The sequence below is a fragment of the Dromiciops gliroides genome, chromosome 3, assembly GCF_019393635.1.
Source record: "Dromiciops gliroides isolate mDroGli1 chromosome 3, mDroGli1.pri, whole genome shotgun sequence".
NCBI lineage: Eukaryota > Metazoa > Chordata > Mammalia > Microbiotheria > Microbiotheriidae > Dromiciops > Dromiciops gliroides.
Window position 1 is genome coordinate 65833683 of NC_057863.1, and position 25480 is coordinate 65859162.

General features: G+C 39.5%; 1 protein-coding gene across 3 annotated transcripts in view; it reads left to right on the forward strand.

Moving 5' to 3' along the window:
* The window catches only part of EPHA4 (EPH receptor A4), a 168656-nt gene extending 145442 nt beyond the window's left edge, over positions 1 to 23214 (forward strand). For 2 of the 3 annotated variants that reach the window (XM_043994387.1, XM_043994388.1), the window contains exons 15-18: positions 4729 to 4922; positions 10657 to 10812; positions 11123 to 12028; positions 20426 to 23214. In XM_043994387.1, coding sequence (XP_043850322.1) covers positions 4729 to 4922; positions 10657 to 10812; positions 11123 to 11237 — 465 coding nt within the window. In that variant the 3' untranslated portion in view covers positions 11238 to 12028; positions 20426 to 23214. Of the gene's footprint in view, positions 1 to 4728; positions 4923 to 10656; positions 10842 to 11122; positions 12029 to 20425 lie in introns of those variants that run through there. The other variant, XM_043994390.1, reaches the window with a different exon arrangement.
* The last annotated feature ends 2266 nt before the right edge of the window (positions 23215 to 25480 follow it).

Here is a 25480-nt window from a genome sequence, read left to right on the forward strand (position 1 = left end):
GGGGTGGGGTGGGAGACCAGGAGGCGTAGAATAGTGTTCTGTGAAACAGTAAACCCTATCAATTTAATGTGTTGTTATGATCACCCAATCCAACAAGAATTAGTAAGTACCCACTATTAGCAAGTTATTGATAATTAAAAGGGAAAAAAAAAAACCCAACCAAATAAAAAATCATTACCTGCCTTCAGGGAATTTAAATTCTTCTACACTTAATATTATAGATATAGGAAACACTTGTTAAGCTTTCAAAACTAAGATAAAAGTATAATTATGTATAATATGGGGAGGGTTAGGAGAAAGGAAAATAAAATAGACCCAAATGTGAAGTGAACATCAATTTCTCACATACATTTCCTGAAAAGTTAGGGTTAGTGAGGGGAAAGGGGTTAATATTTTAACTCTGGTGAAGTTGTAATTAGAACTTGCACCAGTGTCTCAATAACAGAAGAGCTGCCCCTTGAGGACACTAAAAAACAGCTTCACTAAATGACCCTTTGTAAATTATGCACATCCGTTTAACTGTGCCATCTGGACTTTCAGTCCATTTCATAAGGGAGTGTCTACACACAGTGCCTGCAATTTCAGGAAAAGCACTCAATAATGACACTAATAAGATTCTGTGGGGAGAGAACTTGGTGGCATACATCTATGGCAGGGGGGAAAAAAAAATCTGGGCCCTGATTGCATTCCTGAGAGATTGATTGGAAGATATTTTTAAAAAATAATTAACCCAGAATTTGAACTCAACTGTTTGTGGAAAGGAATTATAACAACAACAATAATCATTCACATTTATATAGTGCTTTGAAGTTAGCAGAATGCTATCCTCATACCCATCCTGTGAAATACGTGGTACAAGTATTTATTAGCCCATTATGTAAATATGGAAACAGGTGCAAGATGCAAAGTGTCAATCAGGTGACTAACAAGTAGATCCCAATAAAATGAAGTTGCTCTTGTTATTATTGGGTGAATGTGTGTGACCTTTTATTGTATAAATGTTAGAATGTTGGCAAGAAGTTATAGCTTGCTGACATTTTCAGTCTATCCCATTTGAAAAAAGGATATTCTATATTATCCTTGTATTGGGTATTTTTGCTTATTTGTTTTTCTTTGTTAAAAGAGAGGGTTCAGGGGGTGGCTAGGTGGCGCAGTGGAGAAAGCACCGGCCCTGGATTCAGGAGTATCTGAGTTCAAATCCAGCCTCAGACACTTGACACTTACTAGCTGTGTGACCCTGGGCAAGTCACTTAACCCCCATTGCCCCGCAAAAACAACAAAAAAAAAAAAAGAGAGGGTTCAGCCCTGGATTCAGGAAGACCTGAGTTCAAATCTGACCTCAGACTCTTGACACTTACTAGCTGTGTGACCTTGGGAAAGTCACTTAACCCTCATTGCCCTGCCTCTACCCCCACCCCCCAATAAAAATAAATAAAAGAGAGGGTTCAGTTTGGAGTGGAGACAAGAATCTCCTCTACCCCCCCCACCTCCATTGTGATATAATGACAAAAGACATGAAAAATGTATTTTCAATTAAAAAAAAATTTTAAAGGATATCCTTTTCAATTCTCTATTCATATAAAAGCTCCTTAAGACTCCCTTGCTCTCCTGAATCAACAGGAGGTCATCAGGGTTTAACAATTAATCTAAAAACCAGATGTGCTTAAGAAAGATGATGTGTTAGATTTTTCATCAAGAAAGCAGCAAATACATTTCTTATTTTGTGGGTCAAAAAGGATCCCTGAATCTAAGTAACTAGATTAAATAGGGTAGTTAATGTTGACATGGTATTATGTGTAAATTACAAAGGAAGAATCACTGCAGATAGGAAGAAAGGCAGCAGCTAGCATAACTGATGGATAATTACAGCCTGGAAAAGACTGTGTGGTGGTGACGGGTAGCGTGATATATCGTTTGGTGCCATTATTCTACTCAAAGAGCATAAAGTAGCTTCCTGCAGTATTAGGATTCGAGTTGGAGAGAGCCAAGGAGAGCCAACATGAGGGCAGTGTGTACATTTGTATATTTATTTTGATTTTCCTGAGCTTTCTTTAGTTTCATCTGAGAGTCAGAGTATCGTTCCCATAAGAGCAGAGCCTTTAAAAATATTTCCAGATGTCACTTGTCTTGCTGTGTCTATTTTCAAACCTGTAGCTTTGACAAAGGCCTTTAGCTATTTAACTAAGTCTTTCCATTTTGGGCATTCGGGAGAAGGCCTGATTTGTCTCACTTCAGCCCTGCCTATTTTCTATCATTTTGAATATGCTTTTCATTGTTTTAAGCCTTTACATTTTGTAAGTTATATAGAGGAAACAGCAGGTTTCCAATAGACCCAGATTACCATGCTTATAGCTTCATGCATGTGGCTTTGGGCCAAACAATATATAAAACAAGTGTGAATTCTTGTAGTTTCAAAGCAGACAGCACGGACGTGGACACGTCTTGACCTCAGGAAATGCAACTGAGGAATGGCTTCCATGACTAGGAATGATTGGCACTTCGGCACATTGAGAAAAAGAAAGCAATGTGAATCTATCTCAACGTTAGCAAGATTTCTGATTCTGTGCTACATGACACACTCATCAATAAGCTAAGAAAATATGGTCTAGGACTCATAAGTAGTTTCCCAACTGGCTCCAGGGTCAGTGTCTGTCTGACATAACAGATGGTGGTAGGCAGCCATTGGTCCGAGACCCCATTGTTCTATACTTTTTCATTAGTTGAATGTAGAACATTCTCCTGAAATATGGAGTTGAATCATGATCTAGGGCATGGCCAGTAGCTAGGAGGATGTAACTAGAATTCAAAAGTACTAAACTGGTTCATTCCCATCCAACAATCATTTATTTAGTGCTTCTGTTGTGTTAGGCACTATGGGTAAATAAAGTAAAAAATAAAACCAGGACCTTCCCTTAAGAAGATTACATTCTATATTGCTATCCTTCTGTGTCCCTCAATGTGATATACTACTGAAGGTTATATGTGGCTCTGACTGTAGTGTCTGCATCCTCCTCCTCCTCCCTTTTCCCCACTCCCAGCTTAACTTGATCCACAGTTGCTGACACTCCTACTAATTTTGTGCCTGTCTTCCAACCAAGGGAATCTACTCTTTATTTCTCACTTCCTTATCTTTAACAGGAATTTAATTCTTAGGCTGACAGGAATAGTCAAAAGCAAACTAAATAAGGTTCATCAAGCACAGCTATAGGGAAAAAACAAAAACTATAAATTCAGCTGTGTCTATTCATTAGTTTTATAATAAGAAGCTGATGGTCATAATGAACAGTAGACTGATTTGGGGGGCAGTGGTAACTTGTAAAGAAAGCTATTGGGAATGTGGAAAGGATTAAAAAAAAATAACCATGAAGATGGTTAAATGGATGAATAGTGCCTATGAGAAAAAAGTTAAAAGAATTAGGATTATGAACCTGGCAAAGTGAAGGATGAATTCTGACAATAATAGTGTTAAAAAACAAAAAGCTTTTAAGTAGTACATTGACAGGTTTGAGCAGGAACTCCCCTACTGGTCATTCCATCTTTTTTTCCATTTTAAAAGTCACTAGATTATTTGAGAGATGAAAGGGACCTTACAAGTCATCTAGTACAACCTTCTCATTGTATAGGTGAAAAAATTGAGAACCAGAAAAGTGATTTTCTTGAGGTAGAAACTGTCAGACTGGGATCTTAACCTGGGCCCTCTGTCTCCCAATTCAGCATTTTTTCCTCCCCCAATGTCTCTGAGAATCCTTTTAAATCTATAAATGCCCCTTTCTCAGATTATCTGTTAATACCTTTAGTGACTAATGATGGACCAGCAGCTGAGGGTAGGAATGAGTCAGGTACCTGAAAGGCTCCAGGAGATGCTGAATGAAAGAGGAGGGGCCCAAGAGGAAGAAGACAGATGCCAAAGACAAACTTCACCTCCATCACTGTCTTGCTGGCCTGTCTGGTGCTAGTGATCAGCCAGATCTTTTTTCTTTTCTTTTTTATTTTTAATCTCCATTCTGGCAGAATAAGAGGAAATGGGCTTAAGCTGAAACATGAGGGATTTGGGTCTTAGTGAGGGATATTAAACATTGGAACTCTTTTCTGAGGGAGGGCCTTAAATAGAAGTTAAGAATTCATTTCTCCTCTCTAGGATTATTTAGATGTGATGATGTCTGAGAGCTACAGGGGTAGAAGAGTAGACTCAATAACCTCTCAGGGTTCCTTCTGACACTCTCTATTTCTTTGGTGGTGGTGTTGTTCATTCCTTTCGGTCATGTCGGTCTCTTCCCCACCCCATTTGGATTTTTCTTGGCAAAGATAATACAGTGGTTTGCCATTTCCTTCTCCAGCTCATTTTATACATAAGTAAACTGAGGCAAACAATGAGGCTCCTTGACTCTAGGCCCAGCACTCTATCTACTGTGCCACCTGGCTGCCCTCCCTCTATTCCTACCTTTCTCTTTTAAAAAATAAATGCTAAATTTCCCTGTGCTCTCACTTCAGGCATTCAGACTGGAAATGCTTGCCAGTTGGGAACATCCCGTGACAATTACAAACCTTTCTTTTTTTGTAGTCATGAATAATGGTGGCCAGATTTGGCCACTCTGAAGAAGATGGAGCTGGAAGCAGTTTCCAAACTTTCACCTTATTGGCAAGGCAGGCACAGGGATAGGAGCAGGGGTGGGATAGGGAGCCCATATGTCTGGCAGCTTATGATGTTCTTTGTATTGTCATGCACAGGTTATAAAAGCCATCGAGGAAGGCTACCGGCTACCCCCACCGATGGATTGCCCCATTGCTCTCCACCAGCTAATGTTGGACTGTTGGCAGAAGGAAAGAAGTGACAGGCCTAAATTTGGACAGATTGTCAACATGTTGGACAAACTCATCCGCAACCCCAACAGCTTGAAGAGGACGGGCACTGAGAGCTCCAGGTCAGTAGTGCTTACATGACGGTGATAGATGAGGGAGCTTGGAGAAGGTGATAGGCAGGCAACAACTCACTTTCACTATTACTATTCTCACATCAGAGGATGCTTCATGGCACTCCCCAACATGGGCAGCCTTTTCCTTTTAGAAATGCTCCTGCCAGTATTCCTTGTCAGTGCTGAAGAGCTTCTCACCTGGCAGTCCCAAAGGAATAATACTGATTTTTTAAAAAGTCAATGAGACCATTACCTAAATCTGGTCTGATTAGTCTTGAAAAATTAGGAAAAAGGGACATCAAGTGTAGTTTTTTTTTTTGAGATATTTTATTTATTCCGTTACATGTAAAGATAGTTCTCAACTTTTGTTTATACATGCTTTACAATTTCAGATTTTTCTCCCTCCCTCCCCTCCCTCCCCCCTCCCCTAGACAGCAGGTAATCTGATATAGGTTATATCTATATATCTCTATTCAAGTGTAGTTTTGAAAGGCATTCCATGATGTTAAAATTCCTGAAAAGGGAGAAGGAAGAAACAACTTAGAGTCAGGTAACTCAGTATAGAAAAGAGGGAGAAAAATTATTTAGAAACTAAAAATGCATCATTATTTACAAAAAGCTGAGGCTGATTTTGGATTTGCAAGTGAAAAATCCGATGTGAGAAACTGTTCTTCTGCTTCATATATAATGGTTAGATATTGAAACATTAGTCTGGGGGAAAAAATGGTACTACATCTCCTAAGACAGGTGAGCAATTCCAGTCCCCTAGTGCTTACTATCCAGCTTCCAGAATGTATGGACATTGAGCTGATGTAGAGGAAAAGACCATAGTCTGAAGCTTACAGAATGTAGTTAAAATATAAAATAAGTGTACTACCATGAATATGTCATTTTGGGCATGAGGTGAGGTTGAGGAGAGCAAGATAAGGACACTATTGGTAAAGAAAATGGGCAAATAGTAGGCCCTGAAAACATTATAAAGGACAAACAGTTACCAAAAAGGGCAGTCTGGTTCAAGATTTCCATAGTGGGGTTGCATGTAATTAAAAATAAAATAAAACTGGAAGCTTCTTACGTGTCCAACAGTAAGAGAGTGGCTAAATAAATTGTGGCTCAGTCATGCAATGGGCTATTATAATGCAATTAAGAATGACAGTTGTGAGAAATACAAAGCCATCTGTAAAGACCTTTTATGAAATAATGCAAAGGGGGCGAAGGGGTGAGCAGGACGAGAAGAGATTACACAATCCCTACAACCAAATAAGAAGAGAGAGGAGGAGAATGAATGGACAAGTCAGAATCCTATGGAGAGGAAGGGATGAGAACTTGTAATGATACCTTACTTGTAGAAATTAATTAACTTAAGTATAAATTGTCCCTAAGTAAGTTTTGTTGGTTGAACTGATGTTCTGTATGAAGTTGTTAAGAAAACATTTAATCTTTTTAAAGAGGGTAAAAAGGAAATATGTATTTTGTAAAGCCCCCCCAAAAATGATCTTTCCACATAAAGACTATGACGTAACCTGTGAATTTGTATCAATTACATTTCCCATTCATGGACAATGTACAAATATGTTTGACGTAGGCTTAGAGAAGCACATACAGAGATAACATTCTCAATCCAAGGAACTTCTTGTGTAGGACTCAGGAGGTCACAAAGATAATAAAAAGAAATGTTTACACATTCACACACAATGTATCTGTGGAACCAACTTTCTTTACTTTCTACTCCTACCCATTTGTTTTGTATTCCCCTCCCCACTTCCCTCTTGTATCCTAACCCTTCCACACACACACACCAAACATTATACAGCATGGTATAGTGGAAAGAAAGCTGTCCTTGAAACCACAGGAGACCTAGATTAAAATCCCACTTCTTATACATACAGACTGTATGGCCCTGGTTAAGTCATTTAACCCCTCAATGCTCTAGGGCAGTGTCAAACTCCATCAAAACTCTCAAGTGCTGTCTAAAATGGATTAAAATATAATTGGGCAGGAGCAGCTAAGTGGTGCAGTGGATAAAGCACTTGCCCTGGATTCAGGAAGACCTGAGTTCAAATCCAGCCTCAGACACTTGATACTTACTAGTTGTGTGACCCTGGGCAAGTCACTCAACCCTCATTGCCCTGCAAAAAAAACTATCTATCTATCTATCTATCTATCTATCTATCTATCTATATCTTTATCTATCTATCTATCTATATCTATATATAAAATTGGGAAATATTGAACAAAATAAGTAAAACAATACTGCATAGATAATGTTTTGAAGTCAATCTGAAGCCCACAGGGATTTCTTTCTGTTTAAATTTGACACCCTGGCTTGCTCTGTCTCAGAAGATGCTGACTTGCATTAGTAATGAGAGTTCTCTCTTGGGAGTTCCTGACACCAATGAAATCACAAGTCCAGCCCCTATCCCTCCAGAATATACCCAGTGCAGGACCCTGCATTGTAAAATGCAGAATAGCTAATAGAGAGTGGATTGTCAGGCCCTCCTGGCACCCCTGGCTAGCTTTACTCTGGAAATGGGTAGTGGGGACAAGGAGGGAGCAAGAGGAAGGAAGTTTTCTCATCCTTATATTATTCCCTATCTCCAACTATGCCTATTAAATTTAAACTTTGCTAAGGACAAAACCAGAGAAGATTTTGTGATAGTAATTTTGTGAGGCATGCTTTCCAGTTTTCACATCCCCTACTCAGGGGACCTTTGTGCCAGTCGTCACCTTGATCTGGGAAAGATAGAATTCAGCAGTGGCCATCCCTGAGTTTGTTTTTGATCTCTATCAGCGGGCTGGCACAGGAGTGGGGAGGAGCACAATGTAGATGGGACATAGCCGCTGAAGAGTAGCCATGTTTCAATCATAGCCATTTTGTCTGACCATGTGGTACATTGCCCAGAGCATGTTTTCCTTTCCTTTCCTTCCTTCCTTCCTTCCCTCCTTCCTTCCTTCCTTTCTCTCTCTCTCTCTTAATTTTTTCTTTTTTGCAGGGCAATGAGGGTTAAGTGATTTGCCCAGGGTCCCACAGCTAGTAAATGTCAAGTATCTAAGACCAGATTTTAACTCAGGTCCTCCTGAATCCAAGGCCAGTGCTTTATCTACTGTACCACCTAACTGCCCCCCCAAGAACATGTTTTCTTGAAATGATAAGTAACAGGCAAGGTGTTGCTGTTCCTAATTCTGTTCCTGATATTCCTGGATGGCATCAAGGGGGAACCCATTTTTCACTTTCAGACAGTTATGCCCTGGATGATGATTTATCATGCATATTCAAGAAAAAGCAGGCTATTTGACAAAAGAAGCTATTTTTATTCTAATTCCTCCATGATTTTTGCAAAGCGTTTGTTAGCTTAGGAGTGAAATGCAACTTTCTTGGCTAAATTGTTTCAGAAGATAAAAGTAATGATATCAAGTGAATCCTGCCCCTTGTGGGGGGGGGAGCATTCCTCATTCTCACATTTTGCTATTTTTTTTTCTTCTCCTACCTAAACCAAAAGATCCCTAAAGTGGACACATTCTTTGCCCCCCCCCACTAGCTTTCCCATCCCTCTATTATAGTTTTCATATGCTAATCTAACTCATAGATCCTATGAGATGTAGAATTGGAGAAGGCATAGACTAGGGGTTCTTTTTTGTATCATGAATGCCCTGGACAATCTGGCGAAACCTGTGTGTCCTTCTCAGAAATAATGTTTTTAAATACATAAAATAAAATATGTTCCGATTGCCAAGGAAATCTATTATATTGAAATATAATTATCAAAATACTTTTTTAAAAAGCTTATGGGACCCCAGATTAAGAACCCCTTTAATAGACAGGTTTGCTTTATCATGGAAAAGAGAGAGGGCTCCTCGAAAGATAGAGTGAGACCTGGAAGGGATCTCAATGGTCCCTTCATTTTACACAGGATGAATTTTGTCAGTTTGGCTAAAGTTTCCAAGGTCGTGAGTAGCAGAGCTGGGATTCAAACCTCAGTCCTTTGACTCCAAATCCAATTTTATTTTTCACCCTACAAGGATTTGAGACCAGGGGCATCATGCAAAGCAGATCAACCTTTGTCCGTGTCCAGCATTTTAAATCAAGTCCACTGTGATCATAACAAGTAGATCATAACTCAAATATGACATATACACACACATATATATACACATACACATATGCCTATACATATACATAGATAGGAATACTGAATAGCTTTCTCAAAAAAAAATAGCCCACAGATGTCAATATGATTTTATAGTTAATTCTAAGTACAAGTATACCAGTTGAGTACCAAGATAACGCCTGTCGAGTTATGGCCAATGAAGAAAAAGACGACCACAGCCACCCTGACTGATAGCCCCTATCAATATGGTAGCATGTCTTAATACCATAAGGAATGCCAAGAATTCTGTCTGGATCCTTGGTAGTGTTTGACAGTGACCTTATGAAAAACACCTGGTATGAAATATACATAAACTAATAAATAAGCTAATAATAAGTGCATTGAATTTGTTGAAATCATTATTTTGCAGCCCCAGTCAGGGGAATATGAGAAGCACATTCCACTGCCCAAACAATGATCAAAGTGACCATTATTCCCGCCAGTCTTGGCACACGTGCTGCTCAGGAATGGATTGATTAAAAGAGGGATTAACTCCCTGCTGTCCCAAGTTTGTTTCAATGCACTGAGCTTGCCTAAAAAACTGGTTGGAAACATGCTTGACTTGAGCTCTTGCTGTTTTCTGTGCTTCTTTCAAATTTGGCAGGCTACATACAGGCTCATGGTTCCTGCCTTCTTCATGGACCCCTCCCCAACCCAAACTCATCCTTCACTAGGGTTTCTATAGTTGCTGACCTGTGATATGTCATGCTGGTGAGGGCCAAGCTCATTCTGTGTGGGATATGGCCAAAGAAGCCCAGCCAAGGTGTAAATGCTATGAGAAATAATATGATAGAAGCAATGAACATTAATGTACTGGAAAACCAGTTATGACCAATCCTGAAAACTGAATTAAAACACACACACACACAAAATATAAATATGGCAGGTAACATATATGACCTTATAACTTTGTAAGAGGAAAAAAATATATTCCTTAGAGTACCCTTTATAGTTATGGTATCCAGGAGAGGTAGCATTACCCAGTGAATGGTGGGGAGCCAAGAAGCTGTGAATTCAAATCTTGCCTCTTATCAGTGTTGATCTGGTGACCGTGGGTCACTTACAGTCCTACTGCCCTGGGCATCTTTATGAGACTTTACGTTACAGACTTACATATTATATTCTTAAGTGTTTCCTTACTGAAATACTGCTAGATAAACATGCTATTTAATATGTGCCTTCTAGGATAGTGAAATCACAGATTTCTTAGAAGGGATACTCCCCACTTTGAGCCCTGGTAGTTTGCCTATAACTCAAGAAAGCCAACATTTTGCCCCTTGCTCAGGCTCTCACTTCATGAAAAAACCTCGGGTTTACATTTCTCTTATAGCAAAACACAACTATAAGTTACAGATTTGGACTATAAGTTACAGACGACAAGTTGCCCAACAGTTTTGGTAGGTAGCTTCCAACTCAGAAATTGAAATCAGGGATCCAGACTTTTCTCCTCTCCTCTCTAAAGGAACAAAACAGACCATGTCACCCAGAGATTTTGTCCCTTCCTGCTTACACTCATAATCTTTAGGGAGTTTGAACACTGTGTCTTGTTATCTCTTTGATACCAACCATTTGTCCCCCACTCATTCTATTTCCAGGCCCAACACTGCCTTGTTGGATCCTAGCTCTCCTGAGTTCTCTGCTGTGGTATCTGTAGGTGATTGGCTGCAGGCTATTAAAATGGATCGGTATAAGGACAACTTCACAGCTGCTGGTTACACCACCCTTGAGGCTGTGGTGCACATGAACCAGGAGTAAGTACTCAGCGATGTAACAAAAAAGGGTAAATCTAGATTTAATCAGTCTTTTAAATTTAATTTTATTTATTTATTTTGCTTGGAGCTTGCATACTCATCCCGCTCATTATGACATGGAATGCCTCTCATTTTGATTGAATGTAATTTTGCAAAGCACCCTACATTGTTACATTGGATTGCTTAATTAAACATTTCTCTACACCTGCCTTGTGCTATATTAATTGTGCCTGATTCAAATGTGTTTCTGCATCAGCCTCAGAAACGAGAAACCTGAGCCCTCCTTTCTCTCTCTTTTGCCCTGATGCAGTGACCTGGCGAGAATCGGCATCACGGCCGCCACGCACCAGAACAAGATCTTGAACAGCGTCCAGGCAATGCGGACCCAAATGCAACAGATGCATGGCAGGATGGTTCCTGTCTGAGCCAGTACTGAATAAACTCAAAACTCTTGCAATTAGTTTACCTCATCCATGCACTTTAATTGAAGACCTGCACTTTTTTTACTTCGTTCTCGCCCTCTGAAATAAAAATCTGCAGCATTGCTTGGTGGATGGAATTGCTGAAACTGTGGGGCCTCCACTATCGAAATGACAGCACGTCATTGAAACCAGACCTGGAACAAATTGTTTCTCAAAATATATCGCCGTCGATCCACAGTGTGTAATATACATGTACCTATATAAATATAACATCACCTCCAAGTTTTTGGTGTTGTGTTCGTCGCCAGATGCTGGGCTTCTACCCATAGCCTTTCTCCTCTCCCCTTGGAATTACATCCATAGTATTTTATTTGTGGGATAAATCACCCTCCTGCATCTTTCACTGGAATGAAGAATTTGCCCAGGATATCCTCTACAGACTTGATCTTGGTTTACAGGGCATCATAGATACTGAGGGAAAATCTCCGTGAAAAATACCATGTGGCTGCTCAGTACCTCACCATAGGTGCTTGGCTGGGGCCAGGCTTAAGCTGCCTTGTGGATTACTGGAAAAGAAAGGAAGAAAGAAAGAAAAACAGGGAAAAACATAACACGCTGAAACCTCGACAAATGAGGTCTGTTTCTTTTCTGGTTGTTTCTGTGCCATATAATATCTTTATCCTATGAACGCTATGGACTTTTTGTAACTACCTTACTGACATCTGCCTGTGACAATCTCGGATTGGCAACTTCCATACTTCCCTCGTTTTTAGAAGCAACCACAAAGCAAAAAGGTCAGTGAAAAAGCAAACTATGCATTTCCCCTGTTAACAGTCTGCTTACTTGAAATAATCACCTGATAAACATGCTGTTTAATCTCTGCCTTGTAGGACAATGAAATCATAGGTTTCTAAGAAGAGGCACTCCCTGCTCTGAGCTCTGGTAGCTTGCCTAAGGCTCAAGCAAGACAAAAATTTCCCTTTGCTTCAGTCTCTCACTTCATGCAAAAATCTAGTGATTACATTTCATTAGGAGCAGCCTTTTATGGCTCTGCTATAACTCTGGCTGAGCCCAAGAGAACACCTCCCTGTATTCCCTTGCCTTCTATAATAAGCCAATCTAACTATTTATTTTTTCCATTTTTTTTATTGCTACCATTTGCATTTAAAAAAAAAATTACAGTTGTTTCCCAGTGTTGGAAATGCTCATGTCATTGAACCTACCTGGTAACAAAGCATCTGTCCAAGAAAGCATCTAAAACTGACAGTTTGAGGCAATAATTCAAACTTCTTATCCCCTCCCTACTTCTCTACATCTCATCCTCTGATCTATAAAACTCACTCTAGAATTAACTTAATTTGCAATTAAGATGAGTTTATCTGTCTTTTAGTATTTTCATTTACTTTATTGTAGGCATATTTTTATGGTATTGCTTCCTTTACACTGCATCATTTCAAACTTTTCTTACCATGTCTCTTTGGATTAGTGGTATTTATTTTTCTTAAGAATGAATTAGGGGGGGGCCCTAGAAAGAGGGGGGATGCAGTGGATAGAGCACCGGCCCTGGAGTCAGGAGTACCTGAGTTCAAATCTGGCCTCAGACATTTGAAAATTACTAGCTGTGTGACCCTGGCCAAGTCATTTAACCCCAACTGCCTCACCAAAAAAAAAAAAAAAGAATGAATTAGTAGGGGCAACTAGATGGCACAGTAGTGGATAAAGCACTGGCCCTGGATTAAGGAAGACCTGAGTTCAAATATGACCTCAGACACTTGACACTTACTAGCTATGTGACCTTGGACAAGTCACTTAACCCTCATTGCCCCCCCCCCCCAAAATGAATTAATGAATGAAAAAGCAAATTTATTGAAACCTTACTGTCTTGTAAGTATTGTGCTAAGGGCCAAGAATATACACACAAGCAAGCAAGACAGTACCTTATTTGATAAGCTTGCATTCTTTTTTTTTTTTTTTTAGTGAGGCAATTGGGGTTAAGTGACTTGCCCAGGGTCACACAGCTAGTAAGTGTTATGTGTCTGAGGCCAGATTTGAACTCAGGTACTCCTGATTCCAGAGCCGGTGCTCTATCCACTGCACCACCTAGCTACCCCTAGCTTACATTCTTTTATTTTTTAGTGAGGCAATTGGGGTTAAGTGACTTGCCCAGGGTCACACAGCTAGTAAGTGTTATGTGTCTGAAGCCGGATTTGAACTCAGGTACTCCTGATTCCAGGGCCGGTGCTCTATCCACTGCGCCACCTAGCTGCCCCTAGCTTACATTCTAATAGGGGAGGACAGCATACAGATAGGAGAGTAAAGGACACTTAGGGCCATAATAGGGAACAATGATATGCCTTTTCTGGAAACAATGGCAGAATTGATTGGAGCAGGGTTCAAGAACTGGAGGTGGGAGACATGGAAGGAGTATGCAAGTGGCATCAAGGTGGCTGATGGGTCCATTGAAAAGAGTGTTGAGGAATGGGGAGATGGTGAACACGCTTGGGTGAATATGTACTCCGTGTCAGTAAGGTAGGACTTTGATCAGGGAAGCCAGACAGTTCATAATAGTAGGACATTGGGAAGAAAAATGGGAAATAGTCCACATTCTCAACCCTACAAAATACACCGAGGTAAAGAGAGGAGAAACAGTCTACTCCACCCCCACCCCCCAGACTAATGGAGACTCCCCTTTCCTTCTATTTGCCCTGGAGGTCTTGGAACTTCCCCCCACCCCCATTTAGACTTTGAGTTCCTTGAGAACAGAGACTAGGACTGTCTTTTGCCTTTTCTTATATACTTAGCACAAAGCCTGGCACATACTAGGTGCTTAATAAATGTTTATTGACTCTAACTCTGGCACATACTAGGCACTTCATAAATGTTTATTGACTGATTAACTGAAGAAGAAACACTTCTAGGCCCTCTTTTCTTTTTTCTTTAATACTCCTTTCCTGTCACATTGACCAATAATAGGAACAATAAACAGGATCAGACAGGGAACAATTCCAAGGCCCCCAACTAGACAATCTGAGACAACTGGTCATAACTTGCCCATTATAGACACTGCACTGATATACTCCTCCTGCTCTTCCCTTTTCATCCCCAAAGCCTTCCGTTGAATGGCTCTATTCCACACACCTCAGCAACAGTTCAGAAAATTCTTCTTCAAGTTGTTGGCTTAAATAGCTCCATTTAATCTCCAAAGCAACACTCTGGATATTTATTTATTTATTGGACTGGGAAAATCTAACTTCTTTAACTATGCCATTTCTATCACCTCTAAACAATGGCAGGCTGATTTTTTTTTTTAAACAACATTCCCCTCTAGGCTTTAACCTGAAAGCTACTTCTTTAGTGCATGTGATGTTAAATTTGATGCTGTCAAGTGATGGCAGTTGGGTGAAAACCTCATTTGCAATACTGGTAGTAAAATCTTTTCTGTTCAGAAGGAATTTGAGATTTGTTTAAAAAAAAAAAAAGCTATTCCAGTGATTTGTGTTTTAGTGCCACTTCAGCTGATGCCTAGGAGACCTAGATATTTATGGGAAGATATGACAAATGTAGATTAGTTTTGTTTTTTTTACTTGTTTAGAGTAACCCAACCTTCCACTTCTTTCAGGAAACCTATTGAGAATTTTATTTTCTCCTTCTGTGAACAAGTTCCAAAGGCATAGTCTTATCTTTTATGGGAGAGGAAAAAAAAAAGCCCCCCCCCCCCCAAATCAACACCAGGATTTATATTGGAAAATTTTGGAGAATTTAGGGTTGTTTTGACTTTAGCTATAGTTGACTTTTATATCATACAGTATTTCAGCTGATCCTCACAACATCTTGTGAAGTGGGTTTTATCTTTATTTTCCAGATGAAGTGCAGAGTGATTAAGAGATTAAGTAGTTTGACTAGGGTCTCACCACTAGGTTTGGTGCTATTGTCAATAATGATTATTATCATTATTAATAATAACAATAATAACATTTATATAACACTTTGAGGTTTACAAAGTGTTTTTATTAATCTCTCATTTGATCATCCCAACAATCCTGGGAGGTAGGTACTATTATTATTCCCCATTTTAGAGATGAGGAAACTGAGGCATACAAAGGCTAAGTGACTTGACCAGAATCACACAGCTAGTAAATATCCGAAGGCAGATTTGAACTAAGGTCTTCCTGATTCTAGATCTATTCACTATGCTGCATGATATTTAAGTAAACAAGTACTTGGTAAGCACCTACTATGTGCCAAGTACTGTGCTAAGGCCTGGGGATACAAAGAAACTTCTGATAATTCCAAAATGTTATTCAAAATCTCCACAGTTGTCAACCTTGGCATTAGTTAATTTTCTTATGCTCAGTAAATACCTCTATAAAGCAGGAACTGGTAGGTGATTAAAATGAAGGTCAAGGTTGAAGCCATTTTTACAGTGAATTTGTTTCAAATGCTGCCTTCTTAGTTTAACACCTTTAATGTGAGAAACAACATCAAAAAAGACAAATTGTCTGGTGTACTGTTGGCTAAGGACATTGAAAGGTATTTTTGGCTTACCTTTCCCACTGACACACTATAGGCATCAGAGTAAATATATGATGAAAATATAAATGTGGACAATGGGAGGGAGGGGACCAAATACCATCTAAGCCTGAGAATGAGGCAGATCTAGGGTTTGAATTCAGGTCTGTCTATGCTGAGTGTGACCCTGGGAAAGTCACTTAGCCTTTTTTGTAGCTCTGTCTCTCCACCTGAAAATTAAGGATAATGATACCCTAGTAATGATACCTTAGCTAACTCACAGGGATGTTGTAAAGATATGTGAAATATTCTTATGTGAAACACCTTGAGCCCCTGAGAAGAAAGGTGCTATATAAATCCAGGCTAGTTGTAGTATCATTCATCCATCTTTCATTGGTGATTCAGAGTGTTTTATTGAGACATGCCAGACAGGGGTGAAATTAAGTTCATTAACATAGTGTAGTACAGAAAGGGACTTACTCTTTCTGTACAAGCAAGCATATTTTTAAATTCAATTAAACAAAGTCTTGAACATATTATCTTTCCCCCGAAGCCCTCCCTTCTTCCTGACTTCTCAATTATTGTCAAAGATATGATCATCCTCCCTGTCACCAGACTTGCAAGCCAGGTATTATCATTGACTCTCTCTCTCTCTCTCTCTCTCTCTCTCTCTCTCTCTCTCTCTCTCTCTCTCTCTCTCTCTCTCTCTCTCTCTCATTTTTGTCTCCTGCTTCCCCTGCCTATCTCTCTCTGTCTGTCTTTCTCTCCTGCCCTCCTCTCTGTCTATGCCTCTCTCTGTCTCTCCCTCACTTTTCTGTCTCTCTCTCCCTCCCACCCCACCTTACCCCTTCTTTCTTTTTCTCTCTCTCCCACCTCTCTTCCTCTCTCTCATTTTCTCTGTCTCTCCCCTACCCCCTCCCTGTCTCTGTTTCAGTCTCTCTCTCTCTCTCTCTCTCTCTCTCTCTCTCTCTCTCTCTCTTTTTGTGAGGCAATTGGGGTTAAGTGACTTGCCCAGGGTCACATAGCTAGTAAGTATCAAGGGTCTGAGGCCGGATTTAAACTCAGGTCCTCCTGAATTCTGGGCCAGTGCTCTATCCACTGCACCACCTAGTGGCCCCCCTATCTTTCTTTGTCTCTGTCTCTCCCCCACATCTCTCTTTTCCTTTCTCTCCCAGCCCCTATCTCCAATCATTTGCTAAGTCCTGTCATTTCTTCCTTCAATAAACCTCTCCTACCACCACCATGAAAGAAATTTGAGTTCAGATGACCTGGGTTCAAATCCTGCCCTTGTCACTTCCTATATGACCTTGAGCAAATCTCTTCCCTTCTCTAGGATTTAGTTTCCTCATCTGTAAAATGAATGCTTTGGAATAGAAAGCTTGTAAGTTGCTTTAAAATAACCACAGCTAAACTGAAGTGCCTATGAACCTACTAAGATAGGTTCATGAAGATTCGACTGAACATCTACTTAGTGAAAGGCACTGTGCTAGGTGCGAAACCAAAGCAACATTGCATTCTGGTTATGGAATAGCAGCTGGAGTGTCATGCAGGGAAGAGCTACTGTGCTCATTTGACTAGAGAAATACAGTAATATATAAAAGGACTGGGAAAGGCCGGCAGGAACCAGAATACAGAATTGGCAGTCTAAGGATTCTCTATTTTATCCTAGAGATAATAGAGAGCCACTGATAGTCTCTGAATAGGGGAGTGGGATAATTAAATGTGTGTTTTAGGAATATCTGGTTGGCACCTGTGTGGTGGCTTGGAGAAGAGAGAGACTTGATTCAGGGATAGCACAAGGAGGCCATTAAAATAGTAAAAATAAGGGGTTTTGAGAGTGGCGACTGCATGGGTGGAGAGTGGGGGAGGGAAGTGAGAGAGGCCATGGAGGTAAAAATTAAGCTAAATTGGAAGCTGTTTGGATATGGAGGGGAGTGGTGAGAGAGAAGACAGAGTCAACACTAACCCCAAGGTTGTAAAAAGGGGTGACTTGGAGGGATGTTGGAACCCTCAACAAAAATAGAGAAAAAAATCTGAAGGAAGCATAGGTTTAGAAGGAAATATGATGATTTTGGTGTTGGGGACCTTGAATTTGAGATGACTATGGAACATCTAGATGGAGAGATCCAGTAGGCACTGATAATGTGGTCCTGGTGTTCAGGAGAAAGATTAGGCCTAGATATTTAGATTGGGGAGCTTTATCTATAGAGATAATAATTGAAGAGGTGATTGTCAGAGGTGATGAAATGAACAATGAAGAGAATGTTAAGAAAAAAACAGAATAAAATCAAGGTTTAACAGAGTTTTGGATACCCCAGAAGACTCATATTAGGACGATGAGACAATTCTTGGTCAGAAAGCTCATGAAATGTTTATCCCAAACCCTATTATAAATACCTCTGCAATGAATGGCATTAGATAACACAGCTATTTTTTTTTTAATTTCAAAGAGTGAACCATACTAATAATGCTTTGTTACAATGTATTGCCTTCCATACATAATCCCACACAATAAATATTTTTACCATAAAGGAGTTGCCTGTGGAGAGCTGACCTCTTACCGGCCTTTTGTTCAGAGGACAACTAGCCAAAATTCTATTCATTTTTGCAAAATATCCACTAAAACAAAATGAAACCCCAAACCATCTAGATCCTTATTTGGGGAAAATGAATGGAGAGGGATAGAAGGAGATATATATTTGCAACCACCCTTTGAAGAAAATGGAATTTCTTTACTGTCGTCATCCTTAGAACAAAAAATCTACCAGCCCAAATTGTGGGTGAGCCAAGTTTGTTACAGTGAAAACTGAGCCATGTAGAGATGCAAAGCCTGATTTTGCACCATTCCCTCTTCTTGCATTTTCCATGGAAACCATGCAGAGATCCTCATAATCATACCCAAGATTTCAAAGACTCCATTTGTTGGCCTCCATTTATTCTATAGTGGAAACCATTTGAAAATCAATCTCATTTTTAAAACGTATATCTTATTAGTTACAATGAATGGCCTGAATAGGTGACTACTTGAGGACATTAGTGGTTGCACCCCTCACTTTAAAATTACAGAGGGAAGACTTGATAGGTGAACTCAATCTTAAGGAAAACTTTCTTTTCTATCTTCTGGAATTCTAGCTGAACACAATATATTCTTCAAACAATTCTCACTTAAGAAGAAATAGCCCCTAAGAATTGATTTTAATAATTTATTTGCCTTTCCTCTCCTTCCTTCATATCAAAAGAAAAAAAGTAGTATTCTAAGTATAGACCTTTGACTATTATGATTTTTTTTCATAGATTACAGGTTCCTATACTGACTGCTATATACTCCTATATTCCTATTGCTCAATGCTGTTAGAGGTATAATAATATCAATAGTCTTAATAGACTTAATAGTCAAAATGAACCAGGTCAAAAATGGTACTTATATTCAGAGGAGATTTTTTACACATTGGAACAACATAAATGACTTCATTGTCTCAATGGCAACCTCCCTTGATGCCACAGTAATATGTAGGTTGTGATGGACTAGTTTCCAGTGACCACCCCACCCAGAAGATTCAGTTTCTAATTACTTTGATCAACATTTTTGGCATCCAATTTAGTTTCCTCACTTTGTCTCATAGTCCAAGAGTTCCTTTCATCCTTTAGAGAAGATCATGTTCTTATCACTGTTATTGGCTAATTATTGAATTAAACAACTATCAGTCAGTTAGTAAATATTAGCTCCGTGCTTAACATTTGTCACATGATTCATTTGAAAAGCCATCTTATTATTATCTAATATGTTATTTTTAAATTCTTGATACTTCTCTGTCATCAATCAACCAAAAAATATTTCTGTAGCATCTAGTAAATTCAAGATATGGGTTCTAGGTTCAGGAGAAAGACAGTTAAAAAAATAGTCGCTGCCCTCAAAGAATTTTTCGATCTATTGGGCTATCTATCTATCTATGTCTATCCATGCATCTATCAATTATCTATCAGTCTATCTCTAACCATTGCCTATTTGTCTATCTAGCTATCATCTATCCTTCTATCTATTTATCTATCTATGTCTATCTACCTAGGTATCTAATCTATTCATAAATATTAATAAATCAAATAAATTCTTCTCCCTTGAGATTGGTGGTGTCAACTAGATGTAATACTTTAGGATTTTGTGCTGTATTAGAAACAGTCATTTATTCCTTGGTGAAACAAAATTTTAATGAGTCCCTGCCATATATAAACATCTTGCTACATGCTTAGGCAGGTGACGGTTAGATAAGATATAGCCACTGACATCATGTAGTTTACAATGGGAAAAACTAATGTATTTATTTCATGTTCTGCAATTAGGTGGTTAACACTTCTCTACAAAGAGTTACAGAATATAGGGTTTTAAAATTGGAAAAGACCCCAGAGATCATCTAGTTGGATTCTGGGGTAGTTAAGCATTTTTATCCCCATTTTTTTTTTCAGAAGAGAAAGGCAAGGTAGAAAGATTCAGCAAAAGTGCATAACTGAGCTAAGATTAGAACCTGAAGCCCTCTTCCCGTCTCATTTTGGAGGTTGCTGTTTAACTCACTGAGTCATACTTTCTGACCAGATCTTTTTGTAGAGAAGGCTTGAAGGTAGATTTGTGTCTGCCTTTAAACTTTGCCGGGATGTTTGCCTGATATGTTTTTGTCTTCTGTTTGTAGGGAAAGTGGATTCTTTTATTTTTGGCCTCACAGCCCTTCCCGTTGATCACATTGACCATGGGGAAAAGAAATTCAAGAAGCCAAACTTGAACTTGAATCCTTCCAAATTCCACGGGCCTCCTGCTTCCACTACGCCAGGTTGGGATGGAGCAGAGACATTGGACAAAAGAGCATTGGTCCCTAAAAAGCAAAAGCATGTGACTTTCAGATTTCCTTTTTTACATTGGAAGAAGACACCATCACTACTACCGACACCACAACCACAACACCACCACCAAACCTCCTAGGCTCAGCATCTATTCTTTCCAGTTGTCACTTTGAGGAATGTACTGTACTGAAGCGCTAGCCCTGCAGAGTCCCTGTTTTTCTCCTTGTTATGATTTTATTTATACATATTTCCATAGCTCTTTCCTGTATGTCACTGCTGCATCTGGATGATGGCAAGTGACCCCAAAACTACAGGTCTTAACATGGACGCCAAGTCAGGTGCCACCACGTTGAACAAAGCCAGTTCATGGGAGCTGCCTAGTATATGCATTGCTGAAGTTACATTTTACACGAGATGTGCCATTGCAGTGATATAAATATATTTTTTTTCTAGACTAAATAATGAGCTGACACTCTCTTTTGATGTGTGTACATAGGGGTGAGTGAGTGTGTGTGCGTGAGCGTGAGTGAGTCTGAGTGCAGGCATGTATGTACATGTATTGTCTCATGCTTAGAACTGCCTATGGATGTTTTGGAAAGCCCCTCCTAGGGTGCTGGCTTTCCACCGCATCCAAGCTAACAAACTACATGAGATAGTGGGTCTGTAGACTGTCTTTCCTACTAGCAAGAAAACACAGATGTGTTAAGTTTCCTGTATCTAAGTGTATTTTGTAGCTGCCACACTAACCTTAATCAATAATCCTGCAGCCTAAGACGGAGGCACTTTCACCTTAGTTACGGAACAATTGATGAAAAAAAAAAAAGTCCGTTCAGTTGATGGAGCAACCATCAATGTTGCTAATTCTGATTCAAGTCATTTCAGAATCGCACTTATTGAAAGAGGGAAGGGGATGAGATCTGTATCTGGTTACCTGAAATGTAAAACAACAAAAGCCTATTTTCCCGCATAAATGGACTTGTTAAATGTGAACAAATATATGCAATTCTTACATACAGTCAGAGCTGCATTCTGACATCAGCGTCAGGTGCTAAGAAGGTTGTGTCCTACAATTAATAGCTTGTCTCCCCACATCACAGAAAACCACATGCCAGTGATGCTTGAGGGTACACTCTTGGGTCCAAGCCAAGTAGCTTTGAGCACTTCCAAGTTCCCAATTTTCATGGAAAGTTACTTTTGTAAAGGGAAATAATCTACCACAAACTCCTTTGGCCCTCACAATGGCACCAGCATCTAGAATCCGAAGTCTAGAATGTGAAGATTGAGTGTTGAAAAATGCTACTCGTTCTTGGACGGGAAATGTATACCAAACTCCAGCCAACGTACTGCCATTCTGTGGGTTCTGTTAAGCGACTGCCTTGCACGATGGTTGCAAAGATTGCTATGGCATCATGTATCAGGAAAAAAAAAACACACCACTAACGAGAGGCAAAATGCTGAACCTATGCCCACCATCAACCAACCTTGATTGTATTCAGACAGGGCGTGCGGCACCGTACTCTAGAAACTGTACTAGAGAGTCAAAAGTAATTTTCCTGTATGTTACCCCTCCTTACGCCCTTAATTTTTTTTAAAGGGAAGTGCCTATAAATAGATACTTGGAGAATAAAAGTATAAACCATAGGTTGCTCTGAGCAGACACTCTCTCAAATATAAGTTTATTTCCTGATCTCTAAAATGAGAGGGGCTAGATAATTGGCCAAAGAGGTCTACTGTGCTAGAAGCAATAAACAGGATGAGGGACCCTGTTTTTGCTCCACTTTATATCTTCCCTAGAACCTAGCACAGTGCTTTGCACATAGTAGGCACTTAATAAATGTCTTCTTTTTAATTGAGTTGAATCGATTGTGATCTGAGCACTGTCACAAATACCGCAGGCTCAGATAGCAAATTGCCATCACCTAGTGAACAAGGCAGCTTTAATTAATCTCCCTCTTCAACCCAGACCAAATTATGTGATGCCAGTGTTTGTCTGCCGACCCCTTGTTTTTAAAGGAAGTTATCAATAGGAAACTCTACTAAGCAAACTGCAGTATGGTGGGGGTTGAGGGAGGGAGGGGGGCTAGGGGAAGGTTGTGCTCTTGACAATGCTGGTAAATATACTTTGAGATCTCTTGCTGTATTCAATTTATGATGGAGGTGTGTATTAATGCATACACACTTATATCCATGTATATGTTTGAAGACAAAAAAAAAATCTCACCAGGAAATGAGACTTTGAAAAGCAATATTTTCATTTAACATTCTCCTACCAAGAACAAACATTGACACAAACTAAAGAGTGCATTTATTTTTTTGTATCACTGCAAGTATATTGGAATATGCAAGGACTGTGGTTAAAATTAGAATGTATAAGGCATATTATAATTTAGTTCATGCTAAAAAAATTTTTTAACAGACCATTGCTTGGTTTATAAATGTCCATAAGTTTGAGTGATCTCTGAGTTAGACATAGATTTTCTATTTTGTTTTAATTTGTCATTTTTTTTCTTATTTGGACTTTAGGTACACATAACTTATGTCATTTATTTATGGTCTTTTATACCTAGTTTGTAAAATTGTAAAATAGCAAACTCAATGCAAAAGTTTGCATTTGAAAATAATAAAGTAGTTGCTGTACCAACCCGAAATAGACTTGCTTCTTTTAAGCATCTTTGTCTGAAATTAGGTATTTCTGTGAATTCCCCCTCTCCCCAACATACACACACACACACACACACACACACACACACACACACAGTCTATTGTGTTCCATTTGTTGTTGGTTCATGATTCAAGTAGAAAAGCTTGGAGTGGCCCCAACTTAATACAGCACAAGCATGCACGTCCACCTGAGCTCCACTCTTGGGAACAAGAAAATAGCACATGGGGCGGAGAGTTTACTAGATTGCCTAACCCTGGCATCCTTGCCGCCTGACGGATTCCACCATCACCTTGCCTAAGGGCTGTCCTCTGTCACTTTGAGGAATGTACTGTACTGAAGCCCTAGCCCTGCAGAGTCCCTGTTTTTCTCCTTGTTATGATTTTATTTATACATATTTCCATGGCTCTTTCCTGTATGTCACTGCTGTATCTGGATGATGGCAAGTGACCCCAAAACTACAGGTCTTAACATGGATGCCAAGTCAGGTGCCACCATGTTGAACAAAGCTCTTACACCACAAAGAGCAGACAGGCATCCCCAAATAGGTCAGCAGTTTGTTTTTGTTTTTTTATTTTGTTTTGTTTTGTTTATTCAGGGCAATGAGGGTTAAGTGACTTGCCCAGGGTCACACAGCTAGTAAGTGTCAAGTGTCTTGCCGGATTTGAACAAAGGTCCTCCTAAATCCAGGGCTGGTGCTTTATCCACTGTGCCACCTAGCTGCCCCCTAAGTTGATTCTTCTTGAAAGGGTCCAGTTCCCCTCTCCATGGAAAGAATCTTGTTCTTAGTATTTCTTTTCTTTTCTTTTTATTTTTTTATTGCAGAGCAATGAGGGTTAAGTGACTTGCCCAGGGTCACACAGCTAGTAAATGCCAAGTGTCTGAGGCTGGATTTAAACTCAGGTCCTCTTGAATCCAAGGCCAGTGCTTTATCCACTCTGTCACTTAGCTGCCCCAGGCTTATTCTTTAAAAGAAATTTAGAAGGCCTTCTAGTAAAACCCCTGTGGGAGTCTGAGGACTAGAGATGCTGGGCCACTTTCCAGAGGTCACACAGTAACAGTTGAAATTCAACATAGCACTTTCTTCCTGTACCACACTGAACTCAAAGAGGTTCGTTTTTTTAAGCTCTGAGGGTTTTGATTTTCTCATTAAAATTCTGGGAGTTCTTGGAGCTATGTGTGTAAGATACCCTAAGAGAAATTATTTGACAATGATTTATCATTTATTTATCCATCCATCCATCCATCCATCCATCCATCCATCCATCCATCCATCCATCCATCCATCCATCCATCCATCCATTCATTCATTCATTTAGTATTTGACAAAGAGCTCATGGGTGGGGCATAGAGAGAGTAGGCATGAAGACAGGAGCCAAGAAACCAAACAGAAAGTGAATAAAAGATTTACTTCTCTCAGCATTTTACCCAGGGCCAACCCTTTCTTCACTCTAATAATATGGGGCTAGACAAATCTATACTTTTATTTTGTAAAGAAAGCCATTAGTGTAGAGTCACTTCTAGGTTGAAAATATCACTAGATTAGAGAAGAGTTAATGATAATATCTCTAAGGTTTGCAAAGCACCTGTAAGCACTATTAATTTTTCAAAGTACTTTCATGATGATAGCTAGCATTTAGATAATGCTTTAAGGCTTGCAAAGTGCTTTGTAAATATGATCTCAACGGATCCTCACAACTCCGGGAAGTAGGGGGCATTATTGTTCCCATTTTACATATGTGAAAATTGAGGCAAAAAGTCATCGTCTATTATCCAGGGTCACATAGTTAGAACATGTCTGAAGCTTTGCATGTATTATATCATTTGATTAAATTCATCTGATTAGATTCAAAGGACAACACTGAAGATATTGTAGGGATGAAGTTGACAGGTAGATACCTTTAATCTTTGAATTTGATATTATAGGGAATACACAACGTATCCCTCATCACTGTGAGAGACTTTAAGCTACATGGACCCTGGGTTGAAACTTGTATTACGTTTCTTGTGTTCTTATTGTCCTTGCTGCTCTCACATTTTTTTTTTAATTTCATTTTTTGCTTTTGTACTATATACCTCTCAATTACTCTTAACTTAAGATAAGTTCTTCACTCACAAATAAGAAACGCTTTCCTTACAAACAGTACCTTTGTGCCCACTCACACCTCTCCCAAAGGAAACTGCAGAAAGAGACTGGTCCAAAGGAAGTTATGTTCACTCTACCCTATTATCCAGGCTACAGTATCCA